The 25,513-nt window shown below is 27.6% G+C and overlaps 1 protein-coding gene across 4 annotated transcripts in view; it reads right to left on the bottom strand.

Annotated features, from left to right (window-relative positions):
* LOC107162823 (RNA-binding protein 45) overlaps positions 1-21,884 on the bottom strand; it is a 30,450-nt gene extending 8,566 nt beyond the window's left edge. The window contains exons 1-12 of one of the 4 annotated variants that reach the window (XR_016190123.1): positions 21,555-21,883; positions 21,167-21,281; positions 20,804-20,989; positions 20,597-20,724; positions 19,891-20,054; positions 19,184-19,317; positions 19,001-19,116; positions 18,834-18,930; positions 18,543-18,699; positions 18,355-18,471; positions 9,089-9,167; positions 6,573-6,746 (exon numbers count right to left, since the gene is read on the bottom strand). Coding sequence is in view for 3 of the 4 variants with exons in the window: in XM_015509870.2 (XP_015365356.1) it covers positions 18,373-18,471; positions 18,543-18,699; positions 18,834-18,930; positions 19,001-19,116; positions 19,184-19,317; positions 19,891-20,054; positions 20,597-20,724; positions 20,804-20,989; positions 21,167-21,281; positions 21,555-21,723 (1,365 nt within the window). In the remaining variant the exon portion in view is untranslated. Of the gene's footprint in view, positions 1-6,572; positions 6,747-9,088; positions 9,168-13,611; positions 14,893-15,442; positions 15,628-18,353; positions 18,472-18,542; positions 18,700-18,833; positions 18,931-19,000; positions 19,117-19,183; positions 19,318-19,890; positions 20,055-20,596; positions 20,725-20,803; positions 20,990-21,166; positions 21,282-21,554 lie in introns of those variants that run through there. The other 3 variants (XM_015509870.2, XM_015509882.2, XM_015509903.2) reach the window with 3 other exon arrangements.
* Between the last annotated feature and the right edge of the window lie 3,629 nt (positions 21,885-25,513).

The following is a 25,513-nucleotide window of genomic DNA, read 5'->3' as shown; positions in this document are numbered from 1 at the left end:
AATATTTGAGTTGTTTTGCTACTATATACGTAGAATATTTTGTACCATATACTGTGAAATTTCCAAAATGTTTAGATTTATTTTAAGGTATCTACACTCTGAATACATATATCACTTCATGCATGCGGTGCGTCAGTATTGACGTATAACTTAAAAGTTAAGCACCAATAAGAAGAACTAATATTGAACGAGACAGTAAGTTGACCTATATATTATCAAATTTTATTGTAAGAACATAGTTTTTACGAATTTTTAAATTATAAACTTATGAGTAAAATATTGCAATTTAAGAATGCACAAAAATTGCTTGAAAATTAAAATATATTCATAAAAAACTATGTATTTAAAAAATGTTTTAACATTTGAGTTTAATGACATACGTAGTTAATATACTTGGTACTCTGTAGCATTGAAGCTAACTACACAAGATTGGTTCTGATGAACGCAAATTGTCAATTTTAGACAACATACGCGGATTTGACGTCCTCTCATGTATTTAATGCTCTTCTAGTACAATTTTAAGGTATATAACATAACTGAATATGGCTTATGATTTATAATTATTATTGACAGTTGATAGACACAATAAAGTTAAGTGAGGCGTGTTGTGTGATATTATAATGATATATTTTGGTAGGTACTACTATAGTTGTAGTAAAATATACTTTAGTATATACGTGTTGATAGTTGAAACTTGGTACATAGCCACATAAGCATTATAAAATAATGAGTAATGACAACATTTTTCCTAAGCATAAATACTGTGTTTAGCAATGATTATTAATTAGCCATGGTAATCAGTCATTAAAACGTCAATTTGATGATCGTGATAAAAATATATTTATAAGTTCCTAATAAATATTTAATATTAATATATATTTCTAACTATACGTAGTATTAGAATTGTTATTTGTTTCATCGTTTTCTAAGTATGAATACCAACTAGCAACTATCAACATTTATACCAATAAGTGTTGGTATAGTAAAGTAAAATATTATAGTGTCATTCTCCATACTTTTGTCGGGTTATAATGAATGTGTAAATTTGAACGTTTGGTGATTATACAGATAAAACATGAGGTGTACTTTTTGAATTATAATACTTTTAACAAAACTATACAGTACACAATACACCGAAGATATCAACGCTATAAAAATGTTATGAAAGTAATTGTAGCGGTAGTGACGTATAGTGTCATATAGTTTAAAAAAAAATCTAAATATGATACCAGTGGCGCCGAACCCTATGTTAAGGTCGGGCCTTGGCCCGACATATTTTGAAAATTTAGGATAGGGCCGCTTTATATTGATCATTTTCCCTTTCATGGTATGCCATTTTTGCCGATATTAAGATGTTGGGCCTCTTGAAATATTTTTCGCCCTACTAGATTTTTAGGACTTCGGCGCCACTGTGTGATACATCAGTGCAAGCATAATTATAAGGTGAAGTACTATTAGGTATGCTTTACCAAAATATCATCAAACATTTCAATCGATGGGTTGAATGTGTGCACATGGTGCTTGTGATAGTCTCTTATAGTATCTCCTTCAGGTTTCAAACAAACGCTCGCGGTTTGTATTTTGAATTTTTATTTAAAAATTTGTTTTTATTTTTATTTTTAAAAATTTAAATGTTAATACAACAATTTATCATTGTACAATTTTTTTAAATTTCTTTGAATTATGTTAATTGTGTTAAAATTATTTTGCGTAATATGTGGAGAGTGCGGGGAGCTAAAATCGGGCAGTGAAGCAAATTATTTTGAGCTTTCCTTATAACTTTACACCTTTGAATTATCTTCTATACTTTGTATGGTTTATTTAAAGAAAATTAATTTTACACTTACGCTGAAGCCAACAAAAAATATACAATGACGGATTGAATTTGTATCAAATACAATGGTTTGTATAGTTATGGCTTTAAAAATATTAATAATGTGTTAGAACTTTGATGTATTATATATATATATATATATTATATTAAACATCATGTATTAGAATATATTTATAATATATAATATATATATATTATATTAAACATCATGTATTAGAACTTTGAAGGTATCGACTACCACGGTGGAGGGAGGTGATAAAAATCTCAACAAGAGATCTGGTACAATTTATATACTACTAGGATCTCGGTCTTGGATGTATGGAATATTATATTTTAATATATTTGTTCACACAATAATATCCATAAAAGTTTAACCTATAAAGAAACATGATGGGCGATGGCCATATTTAAAATTAATTATACGAGTATATGATAATATTATGGTAAATTAATACATTAGATTACCTAATTGAATATAAATAAATATTGATACCTAGTTAGGATACGATTTACTACGTTAATATAATATTGTATAGGATAATAATTTTAATATTATCCTTTACACAAGTTATAATACCAAGCATACTTTCCCTTATTTTTTAACTACCTACTTAATGAATCTATTCAAATCATGATTTTTGGACATTTCAATTAATTTTTAGTTTTATTATTTTCAATAACTTAGATTTTTTTTATATAATCTAAGAATATCATGAACTACTGAAAAAAATTTCTTTATTTAAATTGAGAAACACCCATTTTAATTGTAATTTGTTAATCAAATATATTTTTTTGGTATTTTAAATCTAAATAAAAATTCGAAATAGTAGTTTCTGAGTTCTCTAAGACTCTAACTAGTCTAACTTTATGCAGATACCTCATATGAACAATAATCCATAATAATGGTTTTACGTCTACTATAGTCTACTATAGTCTCGTATACTTAGACAATTGTTACAAATAATAAAATAGTAATCAATTTATATGATTAATACAAATGATCATAATTCATAATATTGTATATAAATGATAAATACTATAATTTTAAAATTACCATTACCCTAAATTAATATTATACTTTCTAAACGTATTTTCCATTACTTATTTATTACCATTAGATGTATATTATATTATTATGAATTTATGATAAATGGTCACTAACAATTATGCTTAGTATTTAAATAATTTAGTCACTAAATTTAGATACTACTCGTTCAAATTGTATATAAGTTCCTCTATTACATTTTATTTAAAAGGCAATTTACAATCTGCAAAAAAAATATATTTTTATAGGTAAATACTTATATAATACTAAATTGTTCTGAAAATTAATTTCCTAAACAATGCTTCACATCAAAAAGGTGAATTTGAAAAAAGCTTGTATCACCACAAGGCACTCCTTAAATTGCATGCAAAATTAAAACCATGTGAAAGGTAATATCTAAAAACATAAATTTATAACCAAGCCCTACAATATCCAAAATTAGAATTAAAAAAATATAAATTATTAATGGTAAAGTATACTCTATATACTTGAATGGTAAATATATCTCCGGAATGATCTTATCACACGACGTGTGGGTATAGGTGCTACCTATACTCAGAACTTAAAATGAAAACCGGCAATACAGCAGTCAGCAATTATTATTATATATGTGTATAGAAGCATTTATAAAAGAATAATATTGCATGATATGATAATTAGTGTAATATATATTGTATATATTAAAAATGTTCGAAACTAACTGTTTTAAACTAAACAAAATATATCATATGAAAATTAACCCCGCAAATATTTGACACTGCCACATTGGAAAACCATAGAACTGGCTTAAAATGCTATGCCATGTGATGCTGAAAAATATTGAGACCATTTTTATATACAGCGCGCCATATGACAATATTGTTTATATAATAATATTACTACACATACATTATTATTTTTTATGTATGTTTTATTCATAATATAATGATAAAATCCTGTAATATGCATATGATATAGTAATATTATTACGTCGCATCATAGTCGTGCAGCAGATGACCGTCGTCGGCCGCGGGGTCGCATTATAAGGTTCGCAGTAACGGTTCCGGGCTTACGTATTGTCGGCACGGCGCTCACACGCCGGTGGCCGCCAACTGACACCACAGCGTTTCTTGGGTCGGGCGATCGTGCGGCGCGCGCGGAGGCGGCGGCGACGGCAGCTAGGCGTATATATGCGTATAATGTGTATATATACCTATATATATATACATACATAAAATATTATATATATATATATATATATGTATGTATACGGTATGGGCAGGCCGACGAGGGTATAAGCGAAGCGGAATGTATAGGGAGAGCAGACAGCTCCGAGCGGCGCATTTGTGTCCGCCACCGCCCTACCGCCCGCCGCAGCACCACAGTCGCCGACACCACACACAAGCGCGCGCTTTTACACAGACCCTCTCCTTTTCGCCGCCGTAGTCCCCCGCACGCGACCCATCGCGGCGTGCACTATATATACAGTATACACACCGCCGCCGCCGTCGGCACCACCGCCTCTGCCGCAGCCGCCGTCGTCACCGCCACCGCACTATATACCATTTATACCGCGCGCGCGACGTCGGTGGCGGCGGTACATATAGCGCGGCGCGCAACACCAAACTCGCGGGATGCTATTAGCCGCCTCTCGCCTAATCGGTCGCCGACGGGACGACGACGCGCGGCGGACACTCACTCACGCGCCCTGCTCACACACACACACACACACACACATATATACATATATACATATATACATATATACATATATATACATTTCGATGTGATATTATACGCATCGCCGTCGTCCACGCGTCATTATAATAATAATATATATGACGTCGTCATATATTATTACGACATGCCATATCTTATTATTATTATTATTATTATTATTATTGAGGCTGGTATTTCGTTATAAGCATTGAATTGTTCGAAGCTATTATAGATGCTACGCTATGCTCGTTTTATATTGTATTTTTAATCAGAATAAGAAATTATTACTTTTTGACAATTAAAATTTTTTTTTTAATTTTTTGGGCATACCAGTATGTCACGCTAATATCTAGTTTTGTTTTTAAAATGTCGTAAGGTCGTAGGAATTTTCCTTAAAAATTAACTTTGTAACGCGTGCTAACAATATAGTTTTTCACGTAATCAAATATTTTTATTCGTTAATTGTAATTTTTCGAACGGATATCCGTAATACAACGTAAAACTCGAAATCATGAGTGGCGACGGCCAATTATATGAATTTTTGTTTTAGATAATAGAGAACGGAAAAGACTTGAAGTTGTGCAGTTCAGTTATCATTGTTTATTTTGGTTCAAACTTTGTTTAAAATTTTAAAAAAGAACATCTTATAGGAGAATTGTTTTGAATTTTTAGGATATAAAACATTATTTTTAGGGAATTATTTTGGCTTTTTTTGGAGGCATAATACATTCCCAGCCCTACTGGGCACTGGCTATATTATAATGTTGTACGCCACAAGTAAATGGACCTCGTATTGCATTAATATATTATATAGTTGGAGCCGTTGGAGGGATACCAATTATAATATTATATAGGTATACATATGCGTGCGTGAGCGAGAAATATTTCCAAACAAAATAATATAATATAATGATATTATACAGGTACGTGTATTATAATTCGTGCGCGACGTTTTTATTATTATTATATATTTTTTCCTTGTAATATTTTGGCTTTATATTTATATAGGTACCGATAATATACCGAAAAACGACGAGAAAAAAACGTATAATACCTATACACTATACACTTATAGTATATACATTATACATAATATATATATATATATACATCTAATACATATATATATTATGTATATTATAAAAACCTTATCCACCGTGAGCATATATATGTATATATATATATATATATATATATATAAAAGTGTGTGCGGTGTGTGGTCCGATCGATCGGGGCGCCATCGACGGTAGCGTGCTTTCGGCCCGTCTGCTGGTCGTCGTGCCGTGTAATTATCAAACGCCGCCACCGCGCTAGACCGCACAGTCACCACCACCAACACCACCACCACCACCACCTCCATCACCACCACCATTCCCTTGCCGACGTCACCATCACCATCACCGTCACCTCCACATCCACATCCGTCGACACCACTACCCCGCCAGTTCCACAACCACAACGCCGACACCACCGCCACACCGCGCCGGCACTCCTTCACGTCACAACCAACGCAGAAATACGCACGCATAACCGACCTCGGGGCACAATGTTTATTGCTCTCCCACGAGTATTATTCAACGGCCACCGTACACGCTGCACACTTCTGTGTCCCCGTACCGTTATTAAAAGTCAAACTTTCGAAAAAAATAATAATAACAACAACAACAAAATATGTCAGAAATAACGCGGGGGCGAGATTCCGCAAGATATGTGATGTAATTATATATACTGTCTCTCGTGTTTTGCGTATCATAAAAAATATTATATATTATAATAATATAATATTTAACGATGGTCCGTTGGGGGGGGGGGGGGGTTGAAATTAATACGAGTAAGGAATCTCGATGATTTTTTAAAATTTGTTATCTTTATATACCAACCTACGCGGAGACTTATCGTGACAAATTCGAATCAAAATTATTACGTTGTGTACAGGTATACTAATCATAGAATTATTCATAGTTGCATAATATTAAAATAAAGATATATACGTACAATTTATTGGGAAAGTATTTTTGGTGGAGTTGCTGAGGGTGCTGCGCTCTCTCTGCTCCAAAACGTCTGTACAGACGTCTGAGAACGTGGGAAGTTGCTCTGCTGTACAGTTGTAGAGGTTGAAATGGCGGAGTGCATACTTATCGTCATTGCAGAGTATTGCTGTATAGGTCACTGTAATGGATGTGTTAAATTTGAATTCAATGATCAATCATTGGTTACGAAAAACGATTCTGAGCGGGTGATGGTGTGCTATTTCTAAGGATTGCTTATAGATTTTATTCATATAATACTATAAATTACCTCAAGGTTGATTTAATTTTTGTTAAAAAATCACATATATTTTATAATATTACCTATCAAATAGTATCGTTAAGACTTATTAGTTATTAGTTTATTTACAGCTTATTATTAGTCAATTCCGATGTACCTACAGTCCAACGGTATTAACAGGTTCGTTGTATAAATAGTTTAACGTTAGTATAAATATTTTAAAAGCTATATTATGATGTGCATTGTGCATAACATAGGTATACAATAATTATACACATATTGGCGAAAAGTTTAACTTTGCAATTATTTATATTTTTTAACTAAAATATAGTCATTTTCGTTAAAAATATATCAAATTTTGTCAAAATTAGAATTCTATAATATAAATTATAGCCCATGTATTTTTAATATTTTTAGAATGCTACAATTATACTTATGTATAATACGCATAAGGAATACGTTGCACACTTTGTACTAACCAAAAGTAATCTATACTTGTCTTTCTACACAAATCTAAAACATAAAAATATAAAGGTTGTTATTTCAATTGAAAAACACGTAGTATTTATACCCACAAAGTATATTGTATATTATGTAAGAAAAATATAAAAATTAAAAGGTATACTATATAATATAGATGTACTTGCTCATTATTGTTAAGCCATAATTTAGTTACATTATCCGTAATAGAAAATTTATACAATTCGATAATGAGAAAATATTATAACAATTAGTATTGAATTTTATAGATGATTGTTTTATATAAAACATATATATATATATCAAATATCAAATATGATATATTATATATTTATATGTTTTTCTATGCCAATTTGGCATTTTATCTATGTCGACTGTCGAGTATGAACTATAGATCTATACCCATAAAACATTATATATTACAATATTACTTCTATAGTTTCATCTTATGAATTCTGATAGGTAACAAAAAAAAAAATTGCATTTTAGAGAAATTCGTTAAATAGTATCAAATACATTTGAATTTAATTCGATTTGATTCTTCAAAATATTTCGTTAGACAAAAAATGCTGTCTTATGGAAGTTTATTACATGGAAATTTCAACATAACTATTAACTATAGTCTATAAGTAAATTATAATAGTTACCGATTAATTATAATAACCTACCGAAATATGATTATATATTTTATATATCTAAAAACCCTGAAATATGCCTTATTTATTTAATATACCTATACATAGTATACATAATACTCAAATAAAAATCTTTCAATTTTGATAAATTTTTAAATGTAAACAATGCGGTGAATATATTTTTGTACACCGAAAATCTCTGTCCCATTTCAACTAATAAAATTGGTGTGCATTTAAATTCTATTAAAAACCAATCTAGTCAAAATATACGAGTCCTATGTCTATTTAACTATTATCAGGCAGCAGAAAAACTATAATAATATATACATTTTATACTTATTTTCTATTTATATGTATATGCATTTTCTTAGCCATAGAAATTCCTTTCTATAGTAATTAATCTTGACCTCATATATATGTATGTATAATAATAAGAAATATGCATAATGCACATAAATAAAAAACATAGAAATATGCAAAAATATGCAAAGTAAAATTTTAGATTTGTAAAGGCGTATAAATCAAATTTATAGCTGATCTTACAAAATATTATAATTGTAAAAAATAACTCTTAAAAGTTATTAAAATATGCACTAAAAGTGAGTATTTGATGATTTTTAGTGGATATTTTGATTGAAAATCAATTTTTTTGTGTGATAATATAATATTATTTTTAATTTTTAAAAAATGTTCTTTTTTTCTGTTGTTCTTTTTTCCGGGATTCAGTATAATATAGGTACTGTTCGAAAATACATTTTTCTATCAGTAATATTGTGCAGTGGCGTATTTGACTTGTATGGGGGGGGGGGGGCAGGAGGGACACTAAAATTATTATACTCAAGCTTAAATTCTACCCTATTAATTTTACCACGAACTGTTTTTATTTTTATTTTTGTGTCTGATGATACAGATTTCTAGTTTTATAGCAGAAATAAAAATAATGATAAATATTCAATTTCAAAGAGATTCCTGATGGCTGATACCATATTTAATCTAGCTTGTATTTTTCAAAATAATCAGAAAATATTATATTTTATTAAATATAATAATAATACTATAATACCTATTAAAAATAGTGGTAAATATTTTAAAAATGACATCGTTTATAGAAAATAATTATATATATACCTTTTTTTTTTCTTTTTTCTGTTTGAACCGACGACGCCGCGGGAACTGCTTTCGCATTGCTTCCGCAACGCATATATACCTACAATAACGAGCATAATAGTAGTGAAAATTTTAAAATTGTAATATTAGTATTTCTTTTTAATATCTAAACGGTATTATATTTTCGTATAAATATCCAATTAGATCAGTCATCCAAATTTGAACTTAAACTCTTATAAAAAACACGACTTCTGTATTCTAGTAATAATTTTAAATCGTTATAAGAAGTTTTTAGATTTTTAAGATTTTGATCAATGCGGGTCATAAAATAAAATGAAAAAATAGAAAATTTAAAATGTCTAGGTAAATATTTTCATAATTAAATGTGTAGTTGAGTGATGAAATAAGTAATACCTATCTAGTGGAATTTTTTAACTGTCAATGATGAATATTTTTTTAAATTACGTCACGAGAACTAAAATCATTAAAAAAGAATTCAACGCTCTTATAAAATAAAATTGTAACTGTATTTTCGGTACCTGTATTTAAATTGCTTTTTAAGAAATACTTGTTGGACCGGCTTGCCAAGCTTTGATAAAAATTACTATTTGATAATTTATATTCAACAAAATTATTTGCACATTTTCGTGATTGCGCCCATTATCATTGTATTCGTCCAAGGTATTTCCCCTCTTTATAGTGAGAAAAATTGGTTGCTTAGATTGGATTATAGCTTGAATGGATTCCGCGCAAGACAATTTTCGCAATGTTTTACATTTGAAGACGGAGACAACATATGCGGGTGTAGCGTCCTCTTAACATTAGAAAGATAACTAATATACCTACACGGCTACACTGGCACACTCATGCAAGTCTAACAATGTACCTGAAGTCCGCAATAAACAATACATTTTCAATACAAATCATTGAGGGTCCGGCAATATACTCTGCGAGAACGTCCACGCGAATGGTGTTTTAATTTTATTATTAAATATCACTTTTTATCTATAAAATATAACCGTACAAAGACGATATATATTTTTTTTAAGATATCTGAAGCGTATAATCATTATATTATATTATATAACCCATTGTTCTGTGGTATAATTGATTAAACCACAGAACAATAAAATAATTATATATATATATATATATATATAATTATATATATATATATAATTATATATATATATGATTAAACTATTACATACTTATTTATAAATATATTTTTTGCATAAAAACAGCTGACCAGTGGAGGCAGGCACGTCGCCAAGGGGGGGGGGCCTTAGGGGGCCTGGCCCACTAAGAAATGTCAGTGGCCTCGGACTGGCCCCCTTGATTTTTATTTTTAAATATTAAAGTGTAATATAATTGTCCCAAGCCGGTTAAATCCTAATTGTAAATTATATGGTACTCCATAATATACTAAAGTTAACGATCGTATAACAAAAATTAAATTCCGAAATTTTATAAATATTCGTCAATAATACAAGATAGACAATAAGACGTCTATTAATAAATTGAAATCTAGGAATGCCAAATACGGGTATCGAACGCACATTTGATAAACACAACTACAGACAACACTATATATAATAGTGGACCAATACGGTAATCGTATAATAAAATAAACATGCCTAACAGAATGATATGTCCCAATATAATATTATTATCTATCGAGTTAGAGACTTAGCACTAAGCAGCGAATCATATAAATAGACGACTTGTTCTAATATAGTTTTTTAAGATGTTTAATGTATATTGTATACCTATATTAATAAATAACAAAAATATAACGCTTAACTAATACAGACAATACATTGTGAAATGTAGTAATATTTTTTACAGATATTGCCTGATAAGGAGATGAGTGGAATTGGGTACAAAAAACAGAAAGGGGCCAAAAAATATTGGCCCCCTTATAGAAAAATGTCTAGTTACGTGCCTGAGTGGAGGAGATTGTTACCTATTAGGTACCTACCAACAAAATCACTCCCATTTAGCTAAACCACATCGCCACTTCTGGTTGAACAAAGTACCTAAAGACTGACTGAGAATCACATGTGCTTAAAGTGCTTGCCTACTAAATAATAGTTATTAATACCTACATATTATTATGATTTAAGAGGACGCTACACCCGCATATGTTGTCTCCGTCTTACAAGTGCGTAACATGGCAAATTTTATGCTCAGCAGATCACGTTTAGCTCCGTTAGTTTAAAATTTAGAGTAAATTGACCTCTTACAAAAATTAAAGGTAACATTATTATCGAGGGCATGACGTAGGCTTTTTATTATATTTTAATTTAAAAGTGAGTTATGTGTATTTTAAAATTGTAAATTGTTTGTATATCTTAAAATACACATAACTCCCTTTAAAATTAAAATATAATAAAAAGCCTACGTCGTGCCCTCGATAATAATGTTACCTTTAATTTTTGTAAGAGGTCAATGTACTCTAAATTTTAAACTGACGGAGCTAAAGCCGCTAAAGGTGATCTGCTGAGCATAAAATTTGCTATGTTATGCACTTGTAAGACGGAGACAACGTATGCGGGTGTAGCGTCCTCTTAATAACTTAGGCACTCAAACGCGATACTACAGCATAACTCTGTGACCGGTATTTTGGTTCGTTGAAAAATAAAAACGTCTTATAAAGAAAGTTATATATTAATTATATTATATAACTGATAATAAATGAACGAATTTCGGTTTTAAATTTCTGACGCGCCAAAGAGAGCATAATATTTTGCAAAGCTCGGCTCCGCATAACCTACAACTGCAATATTGTGAACTGCAAAGTCGGCGAAATGTCACGGAAATAAGTGGTGCCCAAAACACACTCTGCCAACATCCCATCACTATCCTACACACACACTGCCAATATTAGAGAGTAAGATACGTATTTAAAATACCTAATATATCTTAGTATACTAAGAAATGTTCACGATTTAAATCATTCTTTTTAAAATGACGCCAATTTATTATTCAACATATATCTATTTGTATATATTTTTACGAATTTGTAAACATTTATAAAACGCATATTCAGGCATTACATTATTGTTAGTATAGGTTCCTTGCATAGGCATGCTAGTCATTGCATTATTATTCAAAATTATTTCGAAATTAAATCATCAAACATCTAGGTATAGGTATAGAGCTTAAATATTACACGAAATCATGTAGGTATTTAATTAATTTTCATTTCGGCATATTTTAGATATAGCTCTTCATACAATTACAACTTTAAAAAATAAAAATATGCATTTTTAATTTTTACCCCAATCCATCAGCTTATGATAAATAACATCTTCTCCTTGGTATTTCACAAATAATAATTTTCACAGACTTAAAAATTCCTACCCAAGCAAAATTATATTATACCTACTTTAAATTTCATTCAAAATTAAACTCTCAAAATAGTAACCTATTGATCAAACAACTATCCTTCATCTCACTTCCTGATAATGTACGCAGAAGACTCAAGAGACAGTGGGCTAGAGACCAACTCAAATAAAAATAAAAATTTTTTCTAAACAATAGATAATACCTAAAAAGTGCCTGGTCCAGTGCTTGTCCACAAACGCTACCTCCTTTTATTAACCTTGTATTGGATTTACCCATTAGTGGCCATTACACTAATTATGTTGAATAGATTTTAAATAAAATGTTAAATAAAAAAAAAAAATACCTCTATTTAGTCATTAATAAACTAGTATTCTTCATGGAACAAAATATAGCTTAATTATATTAGTCATAAAGCAATCATGGATTAAACAAATTTTCGTGCATATAATTTTGTCAAATTCGAATGTAGGCATAAATTATTGGTCATTAGGTTCTGAGTTTTAATCATTATAATTAAAGTATTAAAATAAAAGTATAATTAGAGGTACCAAATAATTAGTGTTTGGATTCTGAAAAGTCAAAACAGATGCTATATTTAAAGCCAAGTTCAAAATTCAAATTATGTTTAGGTACGGAAATACCAACTAAAATATTTAATTTAATTTATTAAGATGAAAAATAATTTTGATATTAAAAATATATAAAAAAAAAAAAAAACTGATGATACATTATACAAAAGGTACTTTTTACCCAAGAAGTATGTTTCACAATTTAAGTAATAATAATGAATAACATAGTTTATTCAGTTTTTTTTTATACCTAGTTTTTAGATCTTTTTTACCTTTCCAGGTTAATGGTTGAAAGAGATGTAATAAAGTGAAGTTTGATAAGACATTTCAAAAAATCTAATGAACTATAGTACCTACTTCTAAAATAAATCTCTAATTACACCGACGAAATGAAATGTCTTACAGATACATATGCTCAAAATGTTGAGTGGCCAAATAATTTTTAAAGAAAGATATATAAGATAAATAAACATAAATATTAAAGCTTTCTCAATTCTCAATTATTATATAAGTATATAAGTTACAATCATAAATATGGATAAAAATACTAAAAATACTTTCTTCAGTTTAAAAAATATATATTCTACATATAATACGATGGTTGAAGATAATGTGATAATATTAAAGCATATATAAGTGAAACATGATACAAAAGTTGTTTAAAAACATACCAATAGAAAATTGTTAGTTTTAAAAAAAGTATTTATAAGTTATAATTATAATATGTTGGGCACATCATATTTAAATCAACTTTTCATCAAACTTTTCACATGGAATTTTGTTTAGATACTAACTAAAATGATGCATAAATAACACAACAATTAAGATTATTATTTACTAATTTCAAATAAAACAACATTGTGCTTACAGAATGTATAAACTATAAGCTACTAAGTTTACAATTCAAATAGAAAAATTTGTTGAAATAAATAATTTATACCACTAAATCCTCCAATAAAATATAGTGTCCTACTCAAATGCTTTAAATAATTCTAATCTTTACTAATATTACATGAAAAAAAATTAATTTAAATAATACATCCAATATCACAATATTAAAAAAAAAAATTATTGAACCTAATCCATAGTATTTATAAATATTATTATACATTTAATAGTACATATTCTTTAATGGAATGCAAGTAAAAAATTTCTCAATATAAATACATAAAAAAATGACCAAGAACTTAAAAAAATATTAAAAATTTAAATATTTAATCAATACTGATTAGTTAATACTTTTAGTTTGTTTTTAGTTAAATTTAAAATACAAATTATAAGTCTGGAGAAAAAAAATGTAAATACTTTTTTGGTTTGTACTAAAAAAATTAATACAATTCCTAATTAAATATTTATAAAAAGCAATATATAGCTGGTAAATGTCAATGTTTCAAAGATGTTAGTCTTGTTGTTTGTACTTGATATTTATGTTAGTACAAAATAGTTTATGTTAATTATTAAAAATAATAAATAATAATCTATTAAATATACTATCATACATTGTATGAATTAATTATACTCTGACTTTACCCAGATATATCTTAAAAATTTTAATTTCTTTTCATAATTCTTAAAATATACCCAGCAATTTGAATAGCATATTTAACTATGCTAAAAAGTAGTTTGTCCATGATAAAAACATTAAAAATCTTATAACTATGTAAATTACATAGATGTTCTCAGCTTTAAAAACTTTTTGAACAAATAACACTGTAAAATAAGTAAGTTAGTTTAAAGTATTTTTTGTGTTGACTGTATGTTACAGTTGTTGAATATCTTGTAGTGGTTCATGAAATCGGTCGATTATATGATATTTGTCTCATAATTATAGACAAACTCAAGTTTCTGTTGTCGTTTTAGTGGGTTTAATAAATCGTTTGTTTTTGTTGTGATTTTTTTACTGTCCTGAAATCATAAATGAAACAAATTGTAATTTGACTAATAAAAGCGTTTTGAAAATATAGTTATACGGTTACAGCAGTGATGTATATCATTATTAGTTAAGTATATTATTAGTACACAGTTGGAATAAACTTACATAACTCTTGAAGTAATTAAATTAGATTTAAAATTGAATATGAAATGAAAATATGCTTATATACTATGAAGACAGATGCTAAAAAAATTTAGCAGATCAGCCATAACACTCTAAAGATAATTTTTATAATTTAAAAATAATAACCAAATAGGTAATATAAATATATGTTATACATGTAAATTTGTAGGTAATCTAACTGAAACCACCTGAATCAATCTGACATAATTTATATAGTTTATAGTTTATTTTAAATATTTTAATACGAGATAGAGTATAATTATTAAATTACACATACCTATACTACACATATTATGAATAATATGTATAAGTATTGTCAATAAAAAAAAGATAAATTCGGTTAATATTATACAGATAGTTTATCAATAAATATGAGATAATATGTGAAAAATAAATATATAATATTTTTGCAGTATTAATATAATTTTAATTAAAATATATTATATGTTTTGAACAATATAAAAATGTGTGAACATTTTATTGATTGTCAGGGCATTGTATACAACAGCGATTCTTAACTTGTGGTTTGCAGCCCCCTAGGGGTCTACGATACTCATGTCAGGGGTCCGTGGCAGCTATAACAACTAACATATTAAGTTAATACATGAGTGCATTATTACAATATGTTTGGATTATTATTATATATTTTTTTTTTCATATAAAATATATCTTATATTGTAAGAGATAAACCTATGCCTACTTCCTATAATTTGTAATATAAAATAATTATTACAATTTTATGATAACATGAGATGTTTTGTAAAAAAAAAGTATTTGACAAAAAATTGATAGGGGGTCCGTGATTTAAAAAAATATTTCATAGGGGGTAGGTGTCTACAAAAGGTTAAGAATTGCTGGTATATAACAAGTGATTTTTCAAGGGCAATTTTAACTTAAAAATAAATATTTAAGTGTTATATTATTGAAATATGATATAATATTTTGTGTTTACTAGAATATCCAGTATGTAACCTAATCAATAAACTATTTGTTAGGAGTTCTTAAGTTTAAGACATGCCACAATTAAATACTACATTAAGAGGAGACCACACAGAATTTATTGTCTCAGTCTTATAAATGAGTAACATAACAAATTTATGCTCAGCGGTCCAAGTTTTATTCTGTTAGTTTAAAAATTAGAGTAAAAATATACCTATTATGAAACTTGATGGTAAGAACATTATCTGTGTTTTGTTGGAAGCTTTTTCACAATAATTCAGTTTTTAAGTGAGTAATGAGCATTTTTATTTTACAATTTATTATACAAGCATAACTCACTTAAAAACTGAATTATTGTAAAAAACTTCTAATAAAACACAGATAATATTCCTACTATCAAGTTTCATAACAGGCCTATTCACTCTAATTTTTAAGCTAATGGAATAAGACATGAACTACTGAGCGTAAATTTGGTATGTTAGGCGTTTATAAAGCTGAGACAACAAGTACAGGTGTTACATTCTCTTAAGGGAAATGGTAAATGTATTATTTTAAGTTGAGTAGTCATTGGTCAAGGATATCATCGATGTTTATGTTAACAAAAATACAAATGCAAAGCTGATGGATAATTGAGTTGTACATTATTTTCTAATAAACATGAATAAAAATAATTCTTTTTTTTTTTAATTTTAATCAAATAATAATATACTACATTAATATTATAATAATAAGTTTCTTTGATTTAAAGTTATCCTGAAATGGGGGCTTGGTGGTCCAGTTTCGCTGGTTCCTGGGTGGTTAATCACTCAAGTACTCAGGGATGAATCATCGTCCTACATAAAACACGCGCTATAACTGTAACAACCCCATCCCATTTAATATGTTATTATAGTACAGAGATCTCCAAAAAATGGCCCATGGTCTGGTTTTGGATGTTTTGGACCACCAAACTGATATTTTATAGTAACATATAATTATCCATGAGAAAAGCATTATTTTCTTAGATCAGTGACAACCATCAAAAAAGTTTATCCCTGAGATTTATTTATTATAAGGGCAAACAATATCTGTACAGGAAACAATAACCTTTTAAAAGATATAGGCGAATCTGTGGGTAACATCGAGATATGTGGAATGTGAGCAAGCTGTCTGGCCACGAGATAGTTGATGATTATTGTTAAGAGGACGCTACATCCGCATGTGTTGTCTCCGTCTTACAAGTGTGTAATATAATGAATTTTACACACAGCAGATCACGTTTAGCTCAGTTAGCTTAAAATTTAGAGTGAGTTGACTTGTTATAAAAATTAAAGGTAATAGGCTTTTTATTATACCTATTTTAATTTTAAAGCAAGTTATTAGTATTTTAAACTTGTAAATTGTTTGTATATCTTAAAATACTCATAACTCGCTTTAAAATAAAAATATAATAAAAAGCCTATGAGAAGCCCTCCATAATTATACTACCTTTAATTTATATAAGAGGTCAACTCACTCTAAATTTTAAAGTAACAGAGCTAAATGTGATCTGCTGTGCGTAAAATTTCCTATGTTACCCACTTGTAAGACGAAGACAACACATGTAGGTGTAGCGTTCTCTTCAGCTGCTGCCCTGTATTGTGAGCTGTGGGCCCACAATGGTGCAACAAAATTTATTTTCATATTAGTATTTTGTTGAGATAAACATTTTTTGAATAAGATATTTGATTTGAATTAGTCAAAATGTAATCTTAAGGTATTGAAATAGTCTTGAATACGAAATAATTTATTTTATAATGATTCATACAAAGGTATGGATAACATGGTCTGAATTTGGTTGATATTTCTATCAACTTTTAAAATGTAAAAAAATAGTTATAGTGACATAACTACAATAGTTGAACATAAGTTATCGCAGAGTTTTTGGTAAAAATTGATATGTTCTATAATCTAGTAGAACATTTTTTTGATGTATAATTAATAGTTTTTGTAGTGCATGCAATAAAAGACATTTTATAACCAATTTTTTAATGATTGGGTTATGTTATAGAAGTTTTAGTAGTGACCCTAATTTTATCTAGTAATAAAATATAGTCTAGCTACTCAGGGATAGCGTAGAATTTTAATGGTGAAAGAATTTTTTAAAATTGGACCAGTTATTTTTGAGTTTATTTGTTACAAACATTACAAAAATACAAATCTTTCCTCTTTATATTAGTATATATAGATGAAAAAAAAAAAGGTTGGAGACGCGCTGTTCTAGTAAATAACTTAAATGGTTAAATGAATAATGAATAATATAGTAAACTACATTTAATATATGTCCATAATTTTAATTTATAAACATAAAGATGGATTCCACACAATTAATTAACTTTATTGCATGTACTTACTTATTTTACTTCTTGTATTCACATTGTATCAGGTTTCATACGTTTACGATTTGGTTCTCTGGGTTCAGCTTCCATTACTTTTAGACGACTGTTGTATACTTTATGATCATTTAAACACTAAAAATATTAAATTATAATATGAAAACAAATTTTTAAAACATTAATGCTCTATGTCTTAGCAACATTACGTTAATAGCTTGTGTTGCACTTTCCAAATTATCATAAGTCACATAACCATAATTCTTGCCATCAATGACATTAATATTTCTTAAGCCTTTGAACATTTTAAAAGTATCTTCTAACAAGCGCATTGGAGGAATAATTGGTTTGCATACAAAAAATAATCTATAACATAACATACATAAATGTAGATAAAATAAAAAAGGTATATTTTACATAAATTGGATATGATTTTAAAATATATACTAATTGTATGGTAATAACTAATAACAAATATGAGATTGAAAATAATTTGATACCTGAATGAATTATTATCTGATGATGGCATAAGAACTTTTTCATTTCCTCTTTTCGCCGCTAATGATGAACTATAATCATCCGCCAAACATAAAGAAGCTAAATAAAATGTTTAAAATTATGAAAAATCAATATAAACAAATAAACTATGGTTATTTATTTTTTTTACCAGATGTTATACTAGCATTTTTAATCACGGCTAATGCTTTTGAGACAGTACTAGAGAGAACTTCTATATCTTTTGAAATTTTATTTGCTATAGGATTTACCGCTGATGAGATAGATCTATAAACATATTACTAATAAGTTAATAATATACCATTATACTATAATCAATTATAAATAATCGTACATAGAAGAACTACTGAATTCCAGTATTATTGGATGACCCGGTGGGTATTCAAATCCATTAATTCGATTAACAGCATGTTCAGCCGCTGCAATACTATTATAAATAACTTGATATACCTTCTTATCGTACATTTGCTATTTTAAAAATATATAAAAATAAAATGTAGTGTATAAATAGCAAATGTCAACACTTGTTAAATACGCTACCTACATTTGTTTTTAATAACTTAAAGTCAAATTTGTTTAATAATAATCAAAACTCATCTCATAAATAATGAATATTAATAAGCAGTATCAATTTATTTACAATAATAATTAACCAACAAAGTTTTCCCATGATATTATACTGTTCTATTTTCCATAAATTTCAGTTATTGATAATACAAAGAAATGTTATTTTAAAAGGATTACCTACTTTTAATTATAGCATATGTGCAAGAACAAAAAAAAATTGTGTCATCAAGAATTTAAGTTAAGTCTATTATAATGTTATAAAATTCAAATAAAAAGTTTTTACAGTTGCAATTGAAATTGAAAATAAAAATAATATAGTATTATTTCACTGTCAAATAATTTGATGATATGATGCTAATTTAATATACTATTATGTAAGATCTTTATTAAAATGAAATAATTATTTATTTATAAGTAGCATACTAAACAAATGATAATATATATATTATAATTATTTATATGTGTGTATATTACCTGTCTTGATATTTCCTTAACTAATTCCAATTCAGGAGCAATATTCATAATTTTAAAAAGTTCATTATATGAGACAATTGATGAAGTATAAGCAGTTAATACACTAGGTTCATCTCGGTGTTGATGTGATGGAGGAGCAAGCAGTGAATAACTACTAGTTGGATCTATAATAAAAAATTATTTTTTGTTTGTTAATCAAAAAATTTTCACTAAAACAAATATAACAGGTTTCTGATTTATAGAATAAATTATTGACAAATTATCTTACAAGAATATTAAGAAATATAAAGTTATGTATGTCTTAATTGTTTTAAATAATTGTAGCAGTTCAAACAGCAAGAACATTTATTTCAATAATGTAAAACACTATAAGGCCACTTGTAAATTTTTTAATTCATTAATTGTATTTATTTCATCATTTTATATCATCTTAATGTTTACATTGGTAAATTCAATGAATGTATATCTGTTACAATTTATCAATTTTTAATATACAAATATATATATATATAATATCTTAATTAACTTTAATAATAATAAGATCAGTTTTTGTTACTTAGCAGAGGGTACTTATTTGAAGTTAATCAAATAAAAAAAGTTGTATAGATGACCGTATTGTATCCATAAAAAATATTGATTAAACTTATCATAAATAGAATTATATACTTTAAATACCATAATATATTAAACATTTATATTTAGTTACTTTTAGAATCAATATGTCTAGGATAAGACGAAGGATATACAGATGGTCCATCATCATGTTTAGGCTTAGCAAAAACAGCTTTGTAGTTTGGTCCACATTCTTCAATAGCTAAAGCAGCAGATGAAGCCCTAGAAAATCAAACTAATTACAAACTACTCTCTTAATTTAAGTATAAAATATTTTACTTTTATAAATAATGGTTCTTACTTTGAATAAGTTATAAAAGCTATTCCTTTTGATTCTCCCGTATCTTTATTCGTAACAATATGAACTTTGGATATTTCACCAAATTGACTAAAAATATTTTCTAAATCTGATTCCTTATCAGTTTTTGGTACAAATACAAATAGTCTATTATATTCCATTTCTGAATTGCTCCTTATATGACCAGGACTATTGATTAATAACATGTAAAATTTATAAATTGTGTAAAATTTAATATTAATATTATCTAAATCTAGATACAAATAAAGATAATTTTTATTAGGTATTATAATTAAATATTATTTTAGCTTTGATTAAGAATGAGTAACCTGAATATTGTATTAATATTGTGTATTTATAAAGTACCTGGTGGCCATTAAGACTTTCATACGACGATTTGATGATTCTATTCTATGTCCATTCATTGCTTCAATAGCTTTAAAAGCTTCTGATGCTTTTGAATATTTTATGTATGCAACTCCTAAAAAATTAACCATCATGTTTTAACTAAGTTGATAATTATAAATCAATAAAAAGTCTGTAATAAGAATTTAAAAATCATATATTGATTAAGTGTTAATGTAATTTTTAAACTTTTAAATAAAAATGCATAAGGAAAGAATGAAATCAATTTAAATTAGACCAGAAAAAATTAAACATTGTATTTTAATAACATAATAAATTGTATTGGTATTTACTAGTTTTTAAAGCAATCACACAATAGCAATATAAAATAAGTAAGATCAAACATTACCTTTCACACTGTCACTGTTGCGGTCTTTTACAATATAAATATTTTTTACATCACCAAAATGTCCAAACATTTCTTTAAACTCATTTTCAGATACTGGGTGATTTTTGTCATACAATACGAATATTCGAGAGTTTTCTGGTTCGTTATTATCATTCTGTTCATCCTTCATTTTTAAAAATGACGTAGAACAAAATATTTAACAAATATATACAAACGTTCAATGATTTAAAAATTTGAGATCAAAAATAAAAATGACATAAAAGTTCAAATAGTAATAACTATTAACTAGTAAGTAATGACAAGAAAAAGCTGAACATTTGTGAACATTTTATGTGGCGTCTTTTATCAGTAATCACTTTAATCAGGTTAATCAGTATGGCCAAATAAAATAAAGAAAAAACATGATAAAAAAATGTTTATCGATTAATATCTTTATTTTTTGAAAATATGTAAATAAATTGTTTGAGATCACTCACTACACCAACAGGCAACAAGATTCTCATAAATTGTACATCAGACTCATAAGAGTATCATAGATCAGTTGTCTAATTATAACGTATTCCACTGTCTTGAACTTTTTGAGGATGTTAGCAGCCTGTGAATAATCTGTTTTCTCTCTCTGTCCCACGAGTAAGTAATATAGACCAAACGCATTTACGTGGAATCAATATTGTCGTCTATAAATTGATTTGGATTCGACTTTCATAGAAAAAAAAAAAAATTGTAAATTTAAATGATGCTTAAATTTTGTGAAAATATTTAGACAAACCGATATAACATTACCTTAAAAATATTATTCTCTGTCGATTTTGTAAAGGGTGATTTTATTCTAAGATTACTCATAAACGTAAAAAAAATGATTCTGCTTAAATTAGCTTTGTCTATGTTGGGGGTGGGCTAGACCTAGAGAGAGAAAGTAAAAGTATGCTGATTACTGACACCTTTTTAAGTCATTTTATTATTTATAGTAATAGGTAGTGTAATACGGTTTAAGCTGACAGACGAAGGTACTTAAGTATGCAGTATCCTGTATCACAATAAAATAACATAAATCTTAATGTCTTAAAATCATATTGTAAGTATACGAGTATACCTTTAAACTTTTAAAGTTTAAGTATTAAGTTATAGGCTTTAACCTATATCTATAGTAGTAACTAGTAATAGTAGTATAGGCGTATAGCTATAATGTGGGTACTAAAAATGGTACTTGTTTGTTATCGCCCCGCCAGTACACTGTATACAATTTATCTCCCCTCCACTTTTGTTTGTTATCGTTCCGCCATAAATAAAATGTATTATAATACAATAAAAAAATTTAAAAAATGTATTATAATTATGAATTTAAAAAAAAAATGATATAAATTTACAAAGAAGGCCAGAACTCAGAAATATCTTTTAGTATAGTTTCAAATGCATAATTTTTTCTGAGACATATTCTACACATAAATTCTGCCAAATAAGACTCTTAAACCCTTTTCCTTCCAGCAACTTATTTTCTGACACCACCATCACGATCCCTCAATAATCATTACCTACATAGCCATTTTCAAAAGTACCCTAAAAATTATAAACAAAAATCAGTCAAATTAAAATTTTTATTATTGTTATGTTTAAGTTCAGAACTGTTTTGCAGAGTGGTCAAATAATAAACATCATTACTATTTGTTAAATGTTTACATAACTTTAATTTAATAGGTATCGAACAACTGTTTACTAAACTTTTCACCGCGTTACAAAAATATAGTTAGGTACCTATTCATTTTCATGAGTAGTAAAATTGTTCTGTGATATTATTAAACATAGGATTGGACATCAACATATCATAACCAGTAACCATGGTCATGGCTGACTTAAGCGAAATCTGATGGGATGGGGTATCATACCAAAATTGCTGATTCGAAAAAAAGTTTAAAGCCGGAGCTATAATAACGAATGCAATTCTAAAATAAATAATTTTTTTCTGTAAATCAAATACATATTATTATGAATGTTTAGTCTAAAAGCAAATGCAATTTATACTTAGATATAATATGTAATATGTATATTATTATTATTTATCAAATAGGCACTGATTGGAATATAATTTTTGTTAAAAGTTAAAAGAAATAAAATAAATAATTCCTAATACAATTTTGTTGTAATTTATAAAAAAAAAAAACTAAAAAAATCGAAAAAAAAAATTTCTATAAATAACTACAAAAGATTTAAAATATTATCAAGTCTTTAAAATTCCATTATAAACATTCAGTGAAAATTTCATGTATCTACAGTAATTTGTTTTAGATTGACACCAATATCTAAAATCGATTTTCTCAAAAATTTATTTTGCGTAAAAATTCCAGTTTTTCTTAATTTTTTTTTTCACAGTGATTTTGAAAACTACTGGGAATTTAAAAATTTGAAAATTTGACCTCCCCAACGCACCAACAAGATTCGCTTTTCAACCGGAAAAGCTATTGAAGTTGAAAATCGAAGTAGGTACTATTTCTACAACTCATCGTGTACAGTGTACACTGACACAAAAAAAAGCGGGAAAGTGAATATCGCTATGCTGCAGTATAATAGGTTACAAGTAGGTTACTGTAATGGATGAAATTAAATTTGAATCCAATGACATCAAATTATTGTATACGAAAAACGATTCTGAGTGGAGGCGGTTTTTCTGTCTAGGATATATCATAAATTATTAAAAAATTTCATATCTTAGATTTAAAAAGAAATGTTTTATGAATTTCTAGCTTAAAATAATTTGCGAATTTTCATGATTTTTACATATGTTGTCATAATTCAAACTTTGAATGCTAGTAAAAAAAATTGAGACTATGTATTTTTTTATTATACAACTGCTATTGTGAAAATATGTTAGGAGCCTTGTATTAAATTTTCAAGCTTTTCATATGCTTATAAATAGTTCAACTTAAGTCGAAATTTTTTGAAAATTGCATGGTGGATAAAATATTCTACACAAACATTCGGTGAAATTTCATGTATCTATGGTCATTTGTTTTAAAGTTACTTCAAAAACCAAAATCGATTTTGTCAAAAATTGATTGTGTGTAAAAATTTTCGTTTTTTTTTCTTCATTTTTATTTTGTTTATCCCAATTATTAAGAAACATATTGGAAATTTTTTACTTTTCACCCCATAAAGTACCTACTAGATTCATTTCCTGATCAAACGAGGCACTGAAGTCGAAAATCGAAGCACTTTTATTGTCCCAAAACGTGATAATAGACAAAAAAAAAAGCATATACTAATATTACTCCGTGGTTTTAGGGAAAATCAAAAGAAAGAACAGAATGTTGACTTACAAAACGTAGTTTTATTGTAGCGCACTAATGAATGTTAGAGATTCTATTAACGGCCTTTGTCTGATATTCGTGGAGTTAATGTTTAATTTTCTGACAGTAATTTGATGTTTTTTGTTCAATTGAGTCAATATATCTGAATTCCATCAAATATATTTATTAGAACTCCAATTTATAAATTAAAAGTGATTTAGAATAAATATTTCATTGATTGAAAAAATTGATTCTCACCTGAAATTGTCCAGATTGACGATGTTTTGATTAAAAATTTGATTCTCAAGGTACCAATAAAGGTTCCTTTTTATACTTCAGGGAATGAAAATTCTCAATATTATATTATTTGTCCTACGCGAATGTCCATGAATAGAAATATTTTAATCTTCCTTTATTCTTAACTAATGTCTGAGTACGTATATAAAAAAATATGAATTTATTTATAACAGTTTTATGAATATAAAACAAATATTTTATTTTTGTGTATTCTAATATATTTTGAGCCTTACATTTGACAAAATTCAAAAATTTGTCAAAATTAACTTCTGGCGAGCGTAAGTCTTTATTAATTTGATGCTAATTTCCATTACATTCGGCTGGTGTAAATGAAAGGCACAAGAATGATAATTGTTGTTCAACTATTGGACTATTCTGTGT

This window comes from Diuraphis noxia, unplaced genomic scaffold, assembly GCF_037042655.1.
Source record: "Diuraphis noxia isolate RWA-SAM2 unplaced genomic scaffold, SU_Dnox_SAM2 contig0002, whole genome shotgun sequence".
Lineage (NCBI taxonomy): Eukaryota > Metazoa > Arthropoda > Insecta > Hemiptera > Aphididae > Diuraphis > Diuraphis noxia.
Note: the sequence above shows the minus strand (reverse complement) of the source record. Positions and strands in the feature narration are given on the sequence as shown.